Consider the following 21,140-nt stretch of genomic DNA (forward strand, 5'->3'; position numbering starts at 1 on the left):
TCTATTTGGCTTTGAATGTTGGCATCATTCTTTGTCATGTAAGAATCATTCTTTGCCATGAATTACATGAACATCTCTTCCATGTTTGGCTTTTTCTCTAGCATCGGAGCTTTAGCTTGTGGTGGAAAACCCAAAGGAAAATTTGGCTTCAGAGCTGATAAAGATGCTTGGTTGTTGTTCCAAGAAAAATTAGGATGATTTTTTCAATAAAGATTATACATGTTGGAATAAGGATTGATGTTTTACTACCTATTTCCAGCAAACTGAACAAATTCAGTGTAAATAGGGAAATTGTCATTGGAATGCCCTTCTCCTCAAAGTTCACAAGTCACAAAAAGGCTTTAAACAACACTAACACTCAATTTATCAATTTTCTTCATGAGATAAGCCAATTGTGTAGTCAAAGCATTAATTGCATCTAGTTTTTGAACTCCAACAAATTTTCTTGCACCTAATCTTTTAAATGGCCACTGGTAATTATTGGAAGCCATTTTCTCAAGCAAATCATAGGCTTCATCAATGGATTTACTCATAATTACACCTCCAGTTGCAGTATCAATGGTGGTTTTAATAGGTCCCAGCAAACCATTATAAAATGTGTGAACTTGTAGCCATTTATGTAACTCATGGTGAGAACACCTTCTTAACAAATCTTTATACCTCTCCCAAGCCTCATATAGTGATTCAGAATCAAATTGCATAAAAAAGATAATGTCATTATGCATATTTGCAGTCTTAGCAAGTGGAAAGAAGTTTGCTAAGAATTTTTTAGCCAAATCATCCCAAGTACTAATGGAACTAGCAAGAAGCAAATTTAACCTGCTTTTTGCTTTATCTCAAATCATCCCAAGTACTAATGGAACTAATAAGAAGCAAATTTAACCAGCTCTTTGCTTTAGATTTTAGCGAGAAAAAGAAAAGCCTCAATCTTATGGCATCATTAATAACACCATTAGCCTTGAATGTATTGCAAATTTCTATGAAATTCACAATATGAGCATTAAGATCATCATGAGGCAAACCCCCAAACTAAATAGAAGTCTGAATCATTTGAATGAATTCTAGTTTAATTTCAAAGTTGTTGGTTTGAATAAGAGGTCTATGGATACTAAAGTGGAGAACTTGTACTAGTGGATAGCATATTCCCTTAAAGACTTGGTTTCTTCCCTTTGTTGATTAGCCATTGTTTTACTTTGAGTAAGAATTTGTTGATTTTTCTTCTGAAGTTTCTAAAAGTCTTTTCAATTTTTTGATAAAAAAGAACAACTTTCGAGTTTCGAGCTCTTTGTATACAATGACAAAAAATATTTGAAAATAAAAGAAAAAGTTTGAAGGAAGATTAATAATCCTTGGTATTAATATTAACAAGAACAACTTAAAAATCAATTCCTCAGCAATGGCACCAAAAACTTATTGTCGAATTATCCAGGCAAGTGCGAGTATTGTCAAACAACCAATATAGTGAAAAGTAGAGTATCGATTCCACAGATAATTGAATTAATTCTTACTATTAACTACTAAAATTAACACACCATAATCTTATTCAAATAGCCAAATTTAAATTATTAAAAAGAAAAATTAAATCTAACAAACTAAAACTAAAACTAAAACTAAAACTAATATAAAATTAATCAACAAATTTGTTTTAAGAACTCAATTAGCTACTAGACTTAAGATTATGATATCCTTCAATACTTTATCTGAATATTGGATCGATCTCTTAACTTACTTCAATGAATTAAGTTGTTAAGCTAGAGTCATAAATTAATTATAAATCTTTGTCGAGTTTCTCGTAAAAATATCTCTTCCAATTAATTTACTATATATCTATGCAAATTAAATTAAAAAAAGATTTATTAAGTTCATGCTCTAATCTTGGCTATATATGGCTAATAGATGTATGTCTACCCTATATGCAAATAAAATCACTTAATCAACTAAGTGTATTCGATCATATGCTATTCTATTCAAGGTCTACCTTATATCTCCTTCATCAAGGTTTAACTTAGGTTTCTAATGCAATCTAATTGGTGATTAGGCAATTAGAATTATTAAAAACAGAATTGAAATAACAACTTTAAACCATCAAACATAAGCAACAGAGAGATAAATAATTAGAACTATGTATTGAGTTCAATCATAATCTTAGATAATTAAATTAGTTCCCTATAATGTCACAAATCATCATCAAATAAAGTTTAAACACTGAAACCAAATCAAGAAAAAAAAATAACAAAAACAAAAAAGAAACTCTAAGAGTGGAAATCTTGATCTCCAAATCCTCTTGAATCATTCAATTTCTTCTTAGCTCCAATAAGACTTTTCTTCAATGATCTTGTGGCTGAATCTTAGCTCTAAATCTTGTGTTTTTTGTTTCTCTAAAAGTTTTTTGAAAGGTTGTATAAATAAGGCTTTGAAGTTAAGTCAAATTGGGTGAAGAAAAATGTCAATTTTAACAAGAGTTTCCTCATTAGACTACGTGAGCCATGGCCTTCCTCCACCAAAGCTGTGGCTTCGACCATTCAATTTACAAAAATTGTGATTTAATTTTTCTTTCTACGACTGTTGCAGTGATTCCAATTGGACAAGATTTTTGACCATCTTATAGGCCGATTTGGACAAATTGATAAACATGAAAGTTGTTTCTTTCCCCTAAACTTTCCAATAGTCAAAAATCACCTCATTTAGAGTTCTGTAAAGAGAGTTATGGTTGAAATACAAGACATGTGTAGTGGAAATCTACATGTCATAATTTCTCTCCTTCTTCCATTAAAAGTCCTTCTCCAATAAATATCTACAAAAACACAAATAAATTAATAACAACTTATCTTAGACACATAACCAATAATTTAAATACAAGATTAACTAAGATTAGATTGACTCATCTAATTAACTAACTTAAAATAATTAAATAAAACTTAATTAATTTCTATACATTACTACAAGAACTTAGCAAATTTACTATTAAAATTAAGACCAAATAACTCTATATTATAGAGTTATTTATTGCATTATCCATATAGAACACTATTAAAGCTATAAGTGTAGTTACAGGCTCTAATAACCACGCCATAATTAGATCATTACACTTATTCTAGGATTCAAACAAAAGATTTGTAGGTTTTGGTTTGACTGTAGTCCCATTGATGAAACCAAGCTTATTTATAATAGAAAGAGCAATCAAGAAAGATCTACACCAAGGCAGATAATGGTTTGTGGTCAACTTAGGGTTTATCACTATTGATCTAGAATGATCATTGTGATATAAGTAAAATGCCGATTGGGGATTTGGTGAGACACTCATTCTCAAATTTACTAAATTTGCTATTAGAAAATCCTTAAAGGAAGATGAATTAGGTCTAGTATTCAACATTGACCCCAAATCCAAGAGCCAATAAATTAAGAACACAATAATTCTAGTAATTTGTTGCCAAAACTCAACACTGATTCAAAAAGCAAGGAAAATAAAGTACTTCCCTGAACCAGAGGAAAAATCACATCAAGATCATTTGCTCTGATACCATGTTGAAATGTTTAAATCAAGAAAGTGATGAATGGAAGTGAAACAATCGATGTAAAATGTGATGAACTTTCATACTTTGAAATGTATTTACAAGAGAATTATTTATAGAAGTTTGTGAATTAGTAAAATAAAGAACTAACTAACTAACTAACTATTGTAACAATAAACAGTAAAGGTAAAGGTAAAATAAAATATTTTTTACTATAAATAGTCATGTGACATCCATGTGACCTTTTCTTTCAGTAAGCTTTATCTTTTATTCCAGTTTTCAAGCTTCAGCCTTCACTTCACTTTCTAATCTTTAGGTACTTCAGCATCGATCTTCAGTTAAGTCTAACATTAATAACATCATTTAAGCTAACTAGAAAATTAATTTGTTGACTAATTTAAGATAAATATATATGAGTTTACCAATTAAAACTCAAAAACTCATAACTTGATGAATTAAAATTTATTAATGAATCATCCAATTTACCTACCCTTTTACCTCACCTTAAACAATGGTGCTTAAAATTAATCCACACACTTACCAACCTACCTTAGTGACATTCCAAGCAAATAGTCACCCATAAACGCTTACAACTAGACTTGCAATCCCACTCAACAATTCCAATAACAGCCAAAAAAGACCCAAGAACAACCAAGAAGGTATTAAAATTTATAGTTGCAAGTCTTCAAATTTTGACTCATCGTGTTTATCGGAGAGCTTCGAGGTTTAATATAGGTATTCAGTTGGAGCTGTTTGGTGGGTGATGGCTCCAAAGCAACCCAATACTAGCCTTTTTGTGGGCTTAAACAGAAGACATATTGTCACCAAGAAGGAATTGGCTCCTTGCCCTTTTGATTGAAAATGGCAAACTAGCCAGAGAGTTTACTTTGCGAAAAGCCTAATTTAGGAAGTTGTCGGGTTCGCTCCTTATGAGAAAAGGATTATTGAACTTCTTAAGATTGGAAAAGATAAGTGTGCTTTAAAGGTGGCAAAGAGAAAGCTAAACACTCACAAGAGGCCCAAGAAGAAATGTGAGGAGATGTCCAGTGTTCTATGCAAGATGAGGTTAGTTGAAGGTGCAGAGAAGAAGAAATGAGTCGCACTGTGGTTGTTCTTCATAGACAGCTTAATTTTTTGATGTGGGAGTTTTTCTTTTATGTCTTGTTTTAAGAGTTTTGACTTGCTTATTAAGCTCAAAATCTTGTAATATTGCCTCCAAATTTTGAGAATTGTTGTGTTGTAGTTGGTTAAAATTGGTCCCATATTAATTTCTTCAAATTTTTAATCTACAAAAATTTTTTTTTTTCACTCATTGCTTGAACTGCCTTAAAACCACTAAGACTTCCTTATTCAAAGTGGTATGACTCAAATGCCAATTTTGATTATCATTTTAGAATTTAAGGATATTCCACTAAAAATTGCATGACATTAAAACACAAGGTTTAATTTCTTGTCAAAGCGAGATTATTGAATTTTGTGAAAATAGAGACTTGGACATTAATGGGAATCCATTACCTGATCACTCAGGGACAATAGTGAATGCTTTGTATATTTACTCTCTCTTTATGTATGGGGCCTTTTGCTCGGGTTGCTATGTGATGATCTTTTGTGATGACTTTACTTGTATGAGGATGTGTTTATCTCATATGCAACTTGTTGAAAAGGCTATGTTAAATTTATAGCCATACTGGATGTGTTTTGTAACTAGTGAAGAGCTATCTTTCTTTCTACTTATTGTTGGAAAAATAGTATATTTCATAAGGTTTCAACATCCCACATTGCTAAAGTACAAAAAGAGGTGAGTGATTTAAATAAGCAAACCTATTATGGGCTAGTTGCAAGAAAGGAACAATGACTGGGCTTGCGCACACAAGAAATCAGGCCAAGCTTTGAGAAAATTCAAATTTACCCTATTGCGCTCGAGTATACACGTAGGCTAGGTTTAAGTGAACTTTTTATACCTTGATTTTATTTTTTCTCAGCTTTTGACTTATTCTAGTTGTATCAGTCTCTAACTTTACCTACATGGTGACTAAGTTTTATAACCCCACTATTTGGTGCAACGTTCTCCCCTAATTTGGTGCAACGTTCACTTCATTCTCAACTTATAATACCAGCTTTGGCCTTAGTTCACAACACACTAATAGTTGTTTCATCTTCTTTAAAGCTTCTCTGCATATATTCTTTACTTTCCTTTCTTTCCTGTTGGGTTCTTTTTTCTTTAAAAAAGGCTTTCTGCTGTTCCTCCGTTACTAGTTTGTGCAAACTAATAAGGAAGGTTTATTGAATCTTGAAGAATAACCTCTACAATCCTTTTGCATTGAGTTTCATACTTTGAAAGGGCAAAAATTATCTTTAAGGATAGTGAAATCACAGCTCAGACTTCTTTCTATTTTCACTTTCTTGTATTGTTCTGTGTTTCATTATTTTCCAACACTTATTTTGTAGGTTTTTGTACTAATTTGAAGCTATATATAACAACTTCTTGCCTTCCAAAAGAAATAAATAATGAATGTTTTGAATAAAGAAAAGGCACATCATGTCAAGAAGTGGGTCGACGAGGTTAAGGCTTCAATGGAAGAGGCGTGAGATGCACTAGTTAAGGCCATTGCAATTGGTTTTGAGCTTATGGATTTGAATGTTAAAGACTCAAAGCATGATTGTAGTCACTCCTGCAAATTCTATATGGGGCCTATCCGACATCCTGTCCAATTGTAAGGTATTTAGTCATTAGGTTCATGAGATGATGGATTTGTTTATGATTGTGTTTTAAGAAGAAAATAAGAGAAAGTCCATCATTGCTATGATTGAAGAGCCAACGCGAGGGACACAAGTATCATCAAATTCTTCTGGCCTAAATAGATCGAAGCTTGAATCTTGAGATTTTGGTGAAAGACTTCTAACTTAACTGAAGAAAGACAACATAATGTCCAGCCTTTGGTTTTGTAGCCATTACCAATTCTCGCATTGATATTCAAACTTTTTAACAATATTACCCTCTTACCTTTTTCTTTACGGATGCCTCATGTTCAATTTTGTTTCTTCAATAGGTATTGTTGCTCTTGTTTTCCAACCAGTTAAGGAGGGAAAAAAGGGAAGAGTTTAAGCTAGAAGTTAAACAGGGCAAATGATGCCATATAGAAAATCATTCATTCAACATATTATGAACATATAGCATTGATTTAGTTAAGATTAGTTCTCTCTTTGCCGTAATTCAAAACATATGATTGGTATTTGATACTTTACAATGCAATATAATTATGAGTAATGTGATTACAAGCAATGTGAATGCAGGGAAGATAATATTGTAATATTTGCTATATAAGCAAAATAATGATTAAAATGTAAAGAAGATAACATTGTAGCGTTTAGTTTATAAGTATTTTAATGGAAATATAATGTCAACTTCTAGAATTACGTCTATTTATTAAAATGTAACTTTAATAAACTTGTATTTTTCTTGTTAATTTTTATATATTATCATCTCTTAAATATATTTTTAATGTTATATTTTATTTTTATATTTTATTATAATTTTTTATTTACATTTTTCAGTTCTTAATATAATTTTTTATATTATATATTTTATTTTAACTTTTTTTCCTTTTAAAAGATAGTATAAATTTTATTAATAGTCATCATAACTATTGAGAATAATAAAAAGATATCTTCGAAATCTATATAAAAAATTATAATATTATATAATATTTTTAATAAAATAATAAAATTAGAAAGTAAAAATATTTTTAACAACAATTTAAAGTGCAATGCAATCTAATTACAATAGTTTTGAACTGTAATTACATTTTATCCATTAGTCGTAATATGATTACATTACAATTTTATATTATAGTGATTTATTGTAAAATAAATATTATAATATAATTTAATTAAATATATTGTAAAGAATATATTCTTTTTTCCCTCATACCGTACACTACTATTATGAAAACATCCAAAAATATCTTCTATCAATAAGATGGGTTAGAATTTCAAAAAGATTATTGAATTATTTTTAGCTATGCATATTAAGGTATTTGCTTTCATTTAGATAGATAGATCAAAGTTCCTACAAACGATTTCATACATAAGTAACATTAATAATTAACTATATCATGTATGTATAAATTCGGCCAATTCGGGGTTAAACGTCGTGGTGGCAGGCAGCGCCAAACCAACGCCGTTAAATTGAGACGTTGCTCGAGGGGCACGTAGCCTTTTCCAATTTTCTCTTTCTTTTGATGGATATTTTGGCATTATTTTAAGTTGTTGGTAAATTGACGTAATTTCAACTTCCATCAAAAAGAGAGAGAAAGCGTTGAAAGTTGGTTGCCGCAAGATTTACCAAACGGCCATACCAAAACCCAAACCAAAGACAAGTCCCCTTGCGCGCGGACCAAAACTCACCTCAAATCTCATCTTCGCTCATCACTTTGTTTCTTCGTTTCCTTCTACATTTCTCCTTCTCTTTTTCTAGGGTTTCCTCTCCAAAGCCAGATCTCCTCTTTCTTGATTCTTCAGAATGTGGCGCTCTCTTTGGCGGTCCATCGATCGCTTCTCTCTCCAACACTTCAAGTAACTTCTCCTTCTTTTCCAATCTAATCTTTTGTTTGAAATTTGGAAATGCGTAATCTGATTATCATTAGCCTTGGACTATAATTCACTTGCGTACTTTACAAGTTTAATGCTGTTTAGAACTGAAGTGAGATTAAAATGTAATTGTATTCTGTTAAATTATAATGCGGTGATTATTTTACTTCTTTTGAATTGTTTTATTGTTCTTCATTATTTTGGTGACTTTAATTACTTTATTTTTGCTTAAGGATTCGTCATTTTTATTTTGATGATTATTATTCTAACGAAGATGTTTCTTTTTTCTTTTTTTAAATATTGTTCGGGATATAGATACGTAATTACTGAATTGCAGCAGATCAAAGTTGTCAATAAGCAGAACAGGGTAACTTATTTAACTTTTACATAATTTATTATCATAATTAGTATTGTTATTCTCAATAATGGCGGTGGAGTTTGAAAACTCCATGAGCAGGTTTATATGCTTGCCATGTATCTGTTTAACTATAAACAAGGAAGTCAAAGTTCAATTAATTAAGTCAACGACGATAGTTAACTGAATAATTTGGCTATTAAACCTGCTTTTGGGTTTTTAAACTCTAATCTCTTGATGTGCTGGGTAATTATCCTAATGATTAGTATATGAAATATTTCTTTCCAAACTGACCTGTCTTTTTTTCCCATCCTCTTTGTTCAATCTCGTATGCAGGAAGCAGTGATAGATCTACTACAGTCTATTGTGGAGATAGTGACATATGGTGACAGACAAGATCCATTAATATTTGAGTATGCATTACTCTTGAGACATCTTTGCATGCATGGTTATGCCTTTCAGTATTTTTGTGATATAATCTGAATTTCTTCAATTGTTGCAGATGTTTTATGGAATATCAAGTTTTAGCAGAGTTTGTACGGGTACTAAAGATCAGTTCAAGTTCAAGAATTGAGGCACCGTTGCTTCAGTATCTAAGCATAATGATTCAAAACATGGATAGTGAACCTGCAATTTGTAAGATACTTAGTGCCCCATATATGTATGTTAAAACTTCTTGCATGTTTAGGTTTTTTCTCTCTACGCCTGTTGGCATCTCTCCAGAAAGGCTTTTGCCTCTCAGGATCTCAAACATAAATGTTGACATGCTATCTGCAAATAATTACATTGGAACTCGTTTTGCTTACTTGTCTTGTCTCTCAAATTCTTTTTCTGTCATCCTTGACTGTTGTTCATGCAACTTTGGTGATGCATAGAATTGATTGATGCAGATTATTGTTTAAGCAATGACTATATCAACAACATCATAGCACATCAATATAACTTTGACGCAGGAGATCTTGCTCTTTATTATGTGTCTTTCTTAAGGTTGTGTTTTTTTACTTTCTCCTTTAAATTTCTAAAGCATAGGAATATAATTTTCCATCTATTTAAACAAATTACAAGTTTCCACTGATTTTTTCATTCTTTCTAAAACTATTGCTTGACTTGCTTATTAAAGATGGAAACAAATTTGACTATATTCATTATCCTTTTTTTCCACATCGTCTTTTTTTTTTTTTTCTTTTGCCGTTAAATCAGAGCAGTGAGCAGCAAAATAAACAGAGACACACTTTGCCTTCTTGTTAAGGTTCAAGGGGTAAGTTAAAGTTCTATAGCTTTTATTTTATTATTATTATTTTTTTGTGCCAGAGCTCAACGGCTCATTTATTTAAGACATTATTTTACGTTATAATATGTTTGCGCTCTGTGGTTGATGGAGTTTGGAGCATTGATATAATCTTGTCATACAGATATTTTGTGTTGACTGCCAACATGCAGTTACGATGCTCAAACATTTGAATTTTTTGCTTAAGCAAGTAACCTTGACGAAGTCAATATATCAATCGTGCTTTCTTTAACTGTTGCCTCTAATAAACCTTCATTCCCTTCTCTACCTGCATTTATATACGTGCCTGCTTCCTTTAAATTAGTTGTTGAAATTGAACGTGCAAAAAGTTATATATTTTGCTCTTAGTCAAAGCAGATGAGGATAGAAGATTTTCTCTGGATTCTTCTTGATAAAGCATTTGGTAGGTCTATTAAATTACTTGCCTCCCAAGTTGGTGCATTTGGAGGTTTTTTAGCTAGAAAAACAGAAGTCAGAGGCACCTGACTTCATCTTCACAACCTGCCTCAAGTGCCTTTTATCTTTTACGTTGACATAGGGAGAGTAGCCGCAAACAGAAACAGGAAATTTCTTTGACAACTTTCATATATAGATAATAAATAATGGTCTACTGTGTATATTTATTTAAGGAGTAATATTGTTCAAATCGCAGGTTAAAGTTATTTAGCAAATTTTCTATTTGTTTACTTGTGCTTGTGCCTATTTTCTGTCTGATGAGAATATATTGTCTTCACTTTGTGTGCATGAAATATGCCAGTGCTCTTTCTTATGTAAATAAAATGCATTTTCTTTTTTCTTTGATGTCTTGTATTTTTTTATTTTATTTATTGTCTTTTAACATTGCCTGACAATTTTTTTCACAAACTTGCGTGATTTATCTTCAATTTCCCATATATTTCATTATGTTCATTAAATTGAGTTTTCTCCTGTTTGCTCACCTTTATTTTCCCCTTTTTCTTTCAAACATTGTATCTTCCTTTGTTACTGCAGGATGTAGTAGTCTCATTTCCATTGTACAGTGAAGCTCTTAAATTTGCTCAACATGGGGAAAAGATGATTCAAACAGCTATACGTGCATTAACTCTCAACATATACAATGGTACAATTCATCTGTTGTCTTTTTTGATAACATAGATTTGATGTGTTGTCCATAAATTTTTGGTATCTTAAAATAGTATGCTTTATTCTTATTTTGGTTTATGCAGTTAGTGATGATATGGTCTATAAATTTGTAACAACTCCTCCAGCCTCGAAGTACTTCTCGGACTTGGTTTCTAGTTTGAGGGAGCAATATCTACATCTAGATGCCCTTGTCCATTCTACAGAGTAGGTTGCTTTCAATTTTTTAGGAAACATATGGTAATTGATAATTCCCTAGTTAATTTTTTAAGTCTTAACTTTTAAGGCAAAAATTACCATGGTGCAGGGAAAAATGCTCTCATCAAAAGAAAAAGGACATATTTATGGAAACAGATAAAATTATAGACGATCTTTACTACTTCAAGGACATTCTTTCCGTGGGAGAGCGTCGTTTAAGTAGAGTTGTTACCCAAAATCTTCTCAGTTTACTTATTTTTCCCTTGTTGCTCCCTCTACTGCAATTAGGGAACAAAGTAAGTTGTCATGCTCATAATTCTTTTCATGCTTGATTTTGTGATTGCGAGGGATAAAATCTATCTGATTTTGTGTAATTTCTAAGGTAATTTACAAATGTTTTAAAAGAATGGAGGTATCTAGTGAATGATTGGTAAAACTTTTTAGAGGTTTGGGTCTTGCACATCATGCATGTTGGAGTTTGTATTTGTACAAGAATAATATCTGCACTCTTCATGACATTTAAATCCAAGCTAATTCGTTATTTTAGTTTCAGCTTTGATTACTCGCTTCTTTTTTTCTCGTGTTAAGATTTAAAAAGTCAGGTAGTGCTCTTTAGTCATGCAAAGAATGTAGAGGGATTACAAGGATGAGAATAGTCTTTTCCTTCGATGGTTTTCTTAGACTTGGTCATGAATTTATTGTCTGCCACCTCTAAATGAGGTTCAAGTGGTAGTCTGGTAGCCAACCCATGGGCTTGGTTTTTGCTTCATTCACCATCTTCACTGTTCCACCCAAAAACTAGAAAAAAAGGAAGGATATGGGAAGTTCCAAATTAAAATAAACACACTCTACTCCAAAGAAGAAATCTGTTGGTGGAAATGTATAATTGTATCTCTTATGTTAGTGATGTTTGAAATATGTTGCTGTTAACTTTTTCCGCATGAAACATTCATTCATCAACTTATGTTTTGTTTCAGGGTAGCTACAACATCTCATTAGTCACTTCTCTATACATAGTTTCTCATCTTCTTCAAGTTGTTGGTGGAAAACACTTGATTAATGCAGTGGCTGGTCTTCTTCTATATCATTATATAACATCAAGTCAGGGAGATGCTACCAATGGAGATGTAGCTCGTAGCACAAGTGATCCAAGTGCTCTTCTCCACTCATTGAATGATATAAATATCAAGGAATGTTCAGGTCCTGGGGCTGAGGATGCAGAGGATGTCAACATAACCTATCTACTTGAACATTTAAATGAGCATACAACCTCAAATTCTCCTTTTGATGGCACCCCTAGGAATGATAATATGTGTATAGAGAGGTTGGTATGCTTCCTATTCTGGCATCAAATTTGATCTTGACAAAATTAATAAACTTTTATTCTCATAAAGAGGTTGGTATTGATAAATCTTTAATTCTGATTTTGTTTTTCTTTAAGATCTAATGTAAGATTAATGGTGTATATTTTATGCCTAGTGGCAATATGTTGTTTCATTACCAAGGGGATTCCAACTAAAATATTATTTGCATTAATAACTTGGGAGTGGAGCTTCACCATTCTGGAGCACATCTACTAATTCAATTCAGGAGGCTTAAGAAGTCCTAAAATGAGTGGTTAACTCCTAAATTATTTCTTTATCTCTGCTTTAAGTTTTAGTCATATTCTTCAATCTCTTCTGGAATTTGTGACCACTGCTTTGGTAGCATTATATATTTATTTTTCCATCTGCTACCTTAATGTATGATGATTACCTGAGAACAGAAAACACAGACAGCTATTTAGATCCCTCTCATAAGTGGATATATAAGTAAAGCAGTTCTATATGTAGTTACTTGATCTTATTTTGCAAGAATTTCTGTGATTTATAATTTGTATTGATGCTTTGAAATTGTTGTTGGTGCAGGATTGGGATATTTGCATATATATTTTCAGACAATCACAGTATATCATTAGCATCTCTATTTTTACTACTTACTCTAGCAGAAAATAAAGGTACTTTTATTTTTAATCCTTTCAGTTGTATTTATCATAGATCCTTGCATCGATGTTTATATTTATTTCTTTCTTTGTTCTTCTTTTTTCAAAAAGAAAATTATAATTTTGGCTTATTGTATAGATCTGGAGCATTTTCCGGCATCACTGATAGGAATAAGTCAAAGCCAGGACTTGGCGGTAAGAATGGATCTTATTTACATCTAAATGTACTTATTATGTCTGAAAATATATATTGGATCAATGCATAAATTATTTTGAGAATGCTAGCAATGTCAAGTATATGGAAAAGTATTATCTAGTTACCATTAGTATCCCGAAAATATGATGTCAAAAGTTTTTTTCTTAGCCAATGATATTTCACTGTTCTTTAAATTTATTGATTTATCTGTTTTCTGGCACCACCAGTTTACATGCTCCCAGAACAACTGTGAGTCAGCTTTTCCCACAGTGGATGACGGTATTATAGTGAGACTTCTGCCTAAGGTAGTGTGTTAACTGGATCCTGTTACTTTTCTTCCTATCCCCTTCCCACCCTTTTGCTCTATATTCATTGTAATGCTATTTTAATCATTTAATTGATGTTGCTAGAATATGCTTTCTGGACAGTGCCTGGAATTGTGATGCTTTCTGTCATGGTTGTCAATTTTTAATATTATATGATTTCTCTCTCTTATCTTCAACTTCATTTTAAAATAGATTTGGAAGGCATTATTGAAGCTTTTAGCAAGCCAACCACCAATTTCCCCATCAATACAGTGGCATATAGGGTGGTTTTTGCGAAAGCTACTGCTATGTCAAGGAAATATGCTCACTGATGACAATATGCACCTATTTAATGTAAGCATTCTACTGATCTGTTGTGCTTGATTTAAATTAATTATTTTTAGTGGAAGTATTACTGCTTTAGAAACTTCATATTAGAAAAAAATGCATGAGGTTTTCTTGTTCATGCATTGTGGGTAAGTCGAAACTAGTTGCCTCTTTTAGCCTGGTGTATACAAAGTATAAACCATCATCAGCAGGTTGGATTTCTCTGAAAATTTAATGTAATTATGTGAAAATTTTCTAAAGTTTTATATTTTCTAGTTATTATCGACAGACTTCATACGAGCAGTCCCGTGAATGTCTTCAAAAAGAACTTGATGGATGTTGGTTTGATCATATCCCAGACACTATAAGACATGAGTTGGGAAGCTGCAGAAAAGGTATCAATTACTGTAGTTTAATTCCAGTTTGAACTTAATCTTTTTTTTTTCATTTTAGGGTGGGGTGCGCCAGGCCCGAGCTGTAGTGCAACGCTTGGGCGACGTGCAAGAGCCCCAGTAGCAAGCTATTGTAATGGGTTCTCCCCCTAAAAAAAATTAATTTAATATCATGTGGACCGATGGCCCATGTATCAGATATTAAACTGGTAAACTACACTATCTTCTTAAATGGGAGGTGAAAGATTTGCAAGATGTGGGATCATGTGGATGTCATGAAAACACATCCTCATGCCTTTTTCTAAATGGAAATTATTTAAAATTGATGACATCTATTGCGATTTCATACAGCTCTTGAGGAAAAATCTGAAGCTAAAGATCCTTTATTCACATTGGAGCTTGCAATCTGCCAGCAAACCTTGGATTGTATTGAGCTTTAACCCCCCTCTTCTGTTTTCTTTTTGATAATTCAATACATGTGCAATGTGTGTCTAATTTGTTATGAGTTTAATTGAGTTTTCTTCATGTGATGCTTCAAAAAAATTTTACACCTAGCTCTTATGTTATTTATACAATGCAGGCAGTTTGACTTCTTATTTTGCTTGGCAAAGGATGGTTGATGCAGTAAAGGTTTTTTTATATCTCCTTCATATATGTAGTTTTTGAATTTATTTATATTTATTAGGGTTCCTAGCTACTGAATTGGCTTTGTTGTAAAATTTGGACATGCATATGATATACCTGATAACTGAACAAAATCAAGTTTGTGTTTGTCGTTAAAATGGAGCTTGAATACAAGACATGTAGATATTAGGAATGTCAACAGGGTGGTTTGGGGCGGGGAGTCCATATTGATAAAATGGAGCTTAAATGCAAGACCTGTAGATATTAGGGATGTCAACAGGGTGGTTTGGGGTGGTGATTCCATGTTGATAAAATGGAGCTTAAATACAATGCATATGATATTAGGGATGTCCCGCTCTTGTCCCTGGCAGGAAATTTAATTCCCACCCCCACCCCCCCTTCCCATCTCTGCCTCTGTTCCTGAATTTTCATTGCCAAACCTATCCTCGTTGGAGTGGGGAATCAGGTTTCGCATTGGGTTTTAGTGAAATTGAGTAGAAATCCGTATATGGTTTGGTGCATGTATAGAATTTGAAATATACTAGTCTCATGGGGTGTTGTTACTAGCATTTTGACTTTCATTTATACTGTTATGTCTTCTGAGATATGATTTGGCTGTTGTTTAATTTGATTAATAATTCTCCATTGAAAGCATTACTGCTGTATTGTGCTACCTACAAATTTGCTTAAAAGTTTGCCTTCTGAGCACTCACTTTTGGTTTTTCCATAAAGATCTCACGAAACTTAATAAATGTAGGTTTTCGTTCTCCATCTTCAGCTCAAAGCATTAATTTTCACAGGAGGTTTACTTGAAAAACCCTCACTGAATTCATTGAGTAACAGTGATTCTGGAAAAACTTACACTCCAGATATTTCATCTGCCAGCTTTGGGTCAGAGGTCCCTTTAGGTTGGATATCATTGAAGTAAATGATTTTTTGACCATTCAAAATAACTTCTGAAACCATGTAATCTCATTCTTTCCTTTATTAAACTTTTGTAGGATCAGGAATCCCTTGTAGGATTGCTTTCTCATATGCTGGAGTGAGGGATATTTACCTAATACCGGTGGCAAGGGGAATTTCTGGAAAATTGATTCTTGCAGAGAAGCATCCTTTCCGGAGTCAAGGAGGAGTTGTAATTGCCATTTCTCCTTTGGCAGGGTTAAGTGTGAGTCAGGATGTTGTTGATTTTTCTTTTTCAAGTGCTGTGATTTTATTGAGGACTTTAAAGAGATGTTTTGGTATTTGGTGTGACCACTTGGGGATGTTCTTGTCTAATCCAAATGACAGATATAATCAACAAATAAATCCGTGCCTCTCTTGGTTGTCTTCTAAAATGTCCTAATCCCTCTCTTAACTTTCTACTTTCTATGTGAGTGCTGTTCGGTATCTCTGATCGAGTACTCATCTCGGTATTAATTTCTAGTGGAGTTGGCCTTGTGTGTTGACTATTTGGTGTGTTGACATATGCAATTGTTGAAAATTCTTTGATTCTTTCCGATACTTGAAGCTTGAAATGATTGATTCTCACAAAATTCATAGTATTGTTTCTTTCCCTGTTCACACAGCCTAAGATAGATGAAGACCACCCAACATGGTTGCATCTTCGGATAAGAGAATTTGATCCAAAATTCATTAAAGCTAAAGGCAGCCAATCAAAGGTTTCCAATCCTGCTGCTGATGGGAGATGGACACTTGGTTTTCCTAGTGCAAAGGCTTGTGAGACTGCCCGCTTACTCATTCTGGAAGAAGCCTGTAAGCAGAGGTCTTCTGTTGAGAGCATTCTTGCTCCCCTGCTTCAGGATGATTAGCCAAGGCGATTAAAGCTCCAGCCTGAGTTATAGGTTTGCTTACTAAATTAACTAAAAAGAGTGTCTTGAGTTTTGTTTTGGGGAGGGGGCCTTGTTGGTTTCACCAAAGAAATCTGTAGACTGACATGGACAGGACAGCTCTGCGAAAGAGTAGGCACTTACTATAATATTTTTTCTTTCTTTTACTATGATATGTTGTTTAGGCATTATTCTGTTGTCAGTATGTAAAAGTAAATATATAGACATAAAAATTAAAATGTCACGGAAGTTGTGACTTTGCTACGCCCAAATTCTAGCTTCTGTTTCTCAATTTTTGTTTTCTTCCTCACCCGTTTTAACACACACATATGTTAAGAGGTGGGATTTCTCTTCGCATCTAATCTAATGATTTTGAGGGCTGCTGGAGTACATTCTCCACGTGGTCTTTTACTTTTTCTTTCATGAATATATTCAAATGTCGCACATAAGGTATTGTAACTTAATGATGTCCCAGGCTTTTGTTGTGACTCTGTACGAAGCATCTCATGTAAAAATCCATTTGCAGTCTTATCATCTACTGGAGTGCAACTATGGCACCTCTGCCCTCCTGTCTGCAATTTGCACGTGCATGGTGCGTCAAATTGTGCCTATATCCCCCTTATCCTCGCACAGCATTTCCAGCTCTGCATGACATCAAAAGACGCGAAGTCTTCTCAAACCGAACTAAGAATAATGGCCTAGTTATAGTTTCCTTGAGATTGTATAACCATGTCCATGACACTTGTGTGCCTGTTTTTAGTGAGCCTTTAGAAAGGTGGTTCAGCTAAGGAAATGGTGAATCTAACGGAAACAGTGAAGAATTAACTTATTTCAGCAACGCCATTACCAGGCATCAAGAATATATGCTGGGGGTACCGTAAGGGTGGGAGGGGCACGTCGTCCGTTGTTCGATCCAGGGAAGAAACAGTGCAAGGGTTAATTTAGCAGCATTGAGCAGGAGATACTGCATGATGATAAAATAATGGCAACTTTTTAGAAAAGGAGTGTGTGGTACGTAATTCCATAACCTTTTACATTAACAAGGCTGTCATGTCAAAATTAGAGCAACTTTTTTTCTCCAATACTGTTAAACCTTCAAAAGTCTGGGCGGCCGGCCAATATACTATTAACAATTCCCTCTCTCTTCTCCCTCTTGGATATTGCTTTCCTCCACATGGCCACGTATTGACCAAAAGATGCTTATTTGAAGCTTAAAAGCATAAAAATGAGCGGCCTTTTGTGTAGATAATGCCATATTTTACTTTTAATATTGCTTTTATGACAGAGTGCTTTACTTTAAGCAAAAGAAGAAAAGAAAATACACATACATACATATATATATATATATATATATATATAGAACTATGCAAGGAACTCCAATGCAATGTGTTCCATCTGGAAAAAAGATTGGGAAAGAATTGTAAAGATAGCCCTCTAACTTTCACTTTGACACCCATATCTTTTAGTCTTCCAAACACAGATTAGCAGGAAACAGCTCCGGTTGGCTTTATGTTACAGTTATTATATTTATGCCTTCTTCTTTAAACAAAGTTAACCGTTATAGCTGGGGTATGGCCTAAGCAACTGCATATATTCCCTTCCCTCTTTCATTCAAACACTCCTTTTCTAGCATTTTCAGAATTGCTTTGCATTCAAATAATTTTGTGCCCCCCCTTTGGATGTCTTTTTAGGCCAACAAAGATGGAGAAGCTTTTTGACTGAGAAAATGCTCACTGGGAAAGAATAAACAGTTGAGAGTTTTGGATTATTTGTTGTAAGGAACTCTTTGGGTCCTACCCCTACCTCTACCTCTCTATCCATCCTATTCCTTCGTGTATACCACTCATCTACAAATCAAATTAACGCGCCATCACTGATGTAGGACAGTAGAAAGAATTAATGCATGTAATGTCATTTATGTTTACATGTTTATGTTATTTTATTCTGAGCTTACTATTTCGAAAATCTTTTTTGGGTACAATAATATTGAAATGTATAAATCTTTAACGGTTTTTTCAATATCATCACATATATCTTTATACAAGCTGATGTATTAAATGTTATATTTGTTAGACTCATGATGAGTGTCACATATGAATTTATGTCATATTCAATTTTTAAAAATATTTTCTTTTATTGGGAGAGTTTAAACCATTGTAATCATTTTCGCCAAATATAAAGACTTTTTTTTTTTAAAAAAAAAGGAATTGGAGTAGCTTAGTAAAAACATAGATATATATGTATATACTCGACGACATTGTATTCTATAGATATATTGATATAAACAAAGGTATCTCAACAAATTAATACATTGATGTCTATTTGCGTAGGATTTTAAACAAAACAAAAATTAGCTTCCAAAATTAAGCATCCTATAAAGAAACCATAGATTAATACGGTAAACAATATTTTAAATCATGACAGACTTCTGTCATGTCATGTCATGTCATGTCAACTCATTTGAAATGGTAAACAACATCTTGGGCTTCAATTACAAAGAACATTCTTCTGGTTTTGTGGGTTACGATGCTGTTCTTCATAGGTAGCTATGAAGTTTCATCAGCTTTTTGTCACTAGCTACCATGTGAGATGTGACCATGAAGTAATATCTGTTTCTTATCATGATCAGTTCTATGATTGTTAAATTATTCTCCATCTGTTTCCTTTTTTTAGTTAGCTTTCTTTCTCAAGAGGCTGTGTTTTCTGGGAGACATTTAAGACTCAGAGTATTAACGGTAAGCATTGGTTTGGCAAAGAGTTGGCATAAAAAACAAGAAAGAATTAGAATTAGTTGATTGATGAATGAAAAGGAAATCTCTCGTTTGTTGTGCAAGGAAAATATGCTTTGATTAGTTTTATATGAGAATTCCTAGATTTATATAGTGGTGTAGCTCTCCTTTCTATGTAATGGCACGCTGAGGGAATAAGAACAGGAAGCTAACATGGGCCACAACAAAGCCTAAACACCCAGAACCTCTCATCTCAGTGTCGACTCAGGCAGCAGATGCAGAAAAAGGAAGAAGCAATTATTTTGCTTGGTGATATGGTACAATCTATAATGTAGATACACAATTTTTCTTTCCCATTAGCTTATATATTATGCTGGCAAAAGAATATGACCCTCCCTGAATTTGCATTATATATTTTTATTAGAAATGTTAATTTAATAATAATGTCAAAATTTTAAAAAGGTGTGAATTGAATTTATAAATTTTTTTTCCTCAGATTAAATTTTCAATGAAGGCAATCTAAGAACTATTTCAATGAAGAGTAGTTCAAAACAATTTTCTCAACTTGTGTTTTTCAATCAAGTGCCAAAAAAAAATTAATGAATAAATCAATGAATAACAATGTGAAAACTAAATTTGGCAAACTCTTCAATGTAAAGTAGAATCCTCAAATGTGAACAGTGAGGAGTAAGAGAGGAATAAGCAAAGTTTAAACAAATCAAATTTGAATACAAATCAAGTTGCCACAAGTTCAACATTTTGATGAAGCCAAGCTTGAATACAAGTTTCTCAAATTTGTTTTTACTTTAACACATGTCAAAAGTAATTTGATAAACAAAATAATGAATAAGCAAGTTGTAAACAAATTTTCAAATCTTCAAAGTAAAATGCACAAGTTCAAGGAGTAAGAAGTAGAGAGAAAGGACAAAGAATCTTTATAAGTGTATACGTCTTCTCCTTTAGCAAGCTAAGGAGTTTAAATCTATTATTGAATAAATTCAATACAATGCCTTTTAAGGATCAAGCACAACCGCTTTAACTTTTCAAGATTAAGTTAGAACCTTTATGCATTTTCAAAATATGACGAGCCTTTTAACACTGCCTTTTGGAGGTTAAGGTATAACCTTTTCTCATTTACAATTTTGAGTAGTAAGGATAACTTTAGAAAGTGGGTTTTCCTAAGTAAGTATAACGTGGGAAGAGTATGATGAGTACAACGATGTATACAAAGAATAGGAATTAATGCACAAGGAATTTGAAGCCTAAAGATAGCTTAAAAGCTAAGTTGGAGAGTATGATTTGCTTGCTTTAGCTTGGTTTTTCTTTCTTTTTCTTCATAAGATTTGATTTTTGAGTATTTGATGTTTTTCTCCACTTTTCTAATCTTGTAAATGTGTTGGAGAAGCCTTTTTTATGGTTGGAGAAGCTTTGGAGTTATTAGAGATGATTTGGTGAAGAAACTAATTATTTTTTTTTAATTTTGTGTCTAATAGCTAGTTCTAGACTTCATGTATTGATACTTTTCACTAGGTATCAATACATTTGGTCAATGCATCAATACTCTTCACAAGGTATTCATATCTTGCATCTAGAAGCATTTTGTGTAAAATGTATCGATACCTAATATCAAGGTATTGATACTTATATCTTAAAACCTAGAAATTGCTTCTTTTTTAACTTAATTTCATGCCAAAT

At 32.8% G+C, this 21,140-nt stretch overlaps 1 protein-coding gene and 2 pseudogenes across 2 annotated transcripts; 2 read left to right on the plus strand and 1 right to left on the minus strand.

Moving 5' to 3' along the window:
- Positions 1-4,275: 4,275 nt before the first annotated feature.
- LOC149526938 (large ribosomal subunit protein eL36y pseudogene) lies at positions 4,276-4,608 on the plus strand (annotated as a pseudogene).
- A 3,242-nt stretch (positions 4,609-7,850) lies between these two features.
- Positions 7,851-17,013, plus strand: LOC110420226 (protein TRANSPARENT TESTA 9-like). 2 transcript variants are annotated; one of them, XM_021433461.2, is made up of 20 exons: positions 7,851-8,087; positions 8,418-8,469; positions 8,794-8,870; positions 8,960-9,093; positions 9,348-9,444; positions 9,658-9,715; positions 10,736-10,844; positions 10,951-11,071; positions 11,172-11,358; positions 12,040-12,386; positions 12,970-13,058; positions 13,183-13,238; positions 13,467-13,544; positions 13,758-13,898; positions 14,161-14,266; positions 14,615-14,689; positions 14,844-14,893; positions 15,645-15,795; positions 15,889-16,055; positions 16,456-17,012. In XM_021433461.2, the coding sequence occupies exons 1-20, from the start codon at positions 8,035-8,037 to the stop codon at positions 16,696-16,698; spliced, it is 2,391 nt and encodes a 796-aa protein (XP_021289136.1). In that variant the 5' UTR covers positions 7,851-8,034; the 3' UTR covers positions 16,699-17,012. The 2 variants fall into 2 exon arrangements, with proteins under 2 accessions (XP_021289136.1, XP_021289137.1); XM_021433462.2 differs by lacking the exon at positions 9,348-9,444 and having other exon boundaries at positions 9,663-9,715; positions 16,456-17,013.
- Positions 14,326-14,506, minus strand: LOC149526939 (U2 spliceosomal RNA; annotated as a pseudogene).
- Positions 17,014-21,140: the final 4,127 nt, after the last annotated feature.

The sequence above is a fragment of the Theobroma umbraticum genome, unplaced genomic scaffold (genome assembly GCF_002168275.2).
Source record: "Theobroma umbraticum cultivar Fairchild unplaced genomic scaffold, ASM216827v3 scaffold_86.0, whole genome shotgun sequence".
In the NCBI taxonomy this organism is placed as follows: Eukaryota; Viridiplantae; Streptophyta; class Magnoliopsida; order Malvales; family Malvaceae; genus Theobroma; species Theobroma umbraticum.

What these genes read in the sequence shown, in the direction of transcription:
- LOC110420226 (XM_021433461.2), top strand. Translation starts at nt 8,035, where the DNA reads ATGTGGCGCTCTCTTTGGCGGTCCATCGATCGCTTCTCTCTCCAACAC. An exon ending in GGATAGTGAACCTGCAATTT is followed by an intron (nt 9,094 to 9,347) that starts GTAAGATACTTA and finishes TGATTGATGCAG; the next exon opens with ATTATTGTTTAAGCAATGAC. An exon ending in TACTGCAATTAGGGAACAAA is followed by an intron (nt 11,359 to 12,039) that starts GTAAGTTGTCAT and finishes GTTTTGTTTCAG; the next exon opens with GGTAGCTACAACATCTCATT.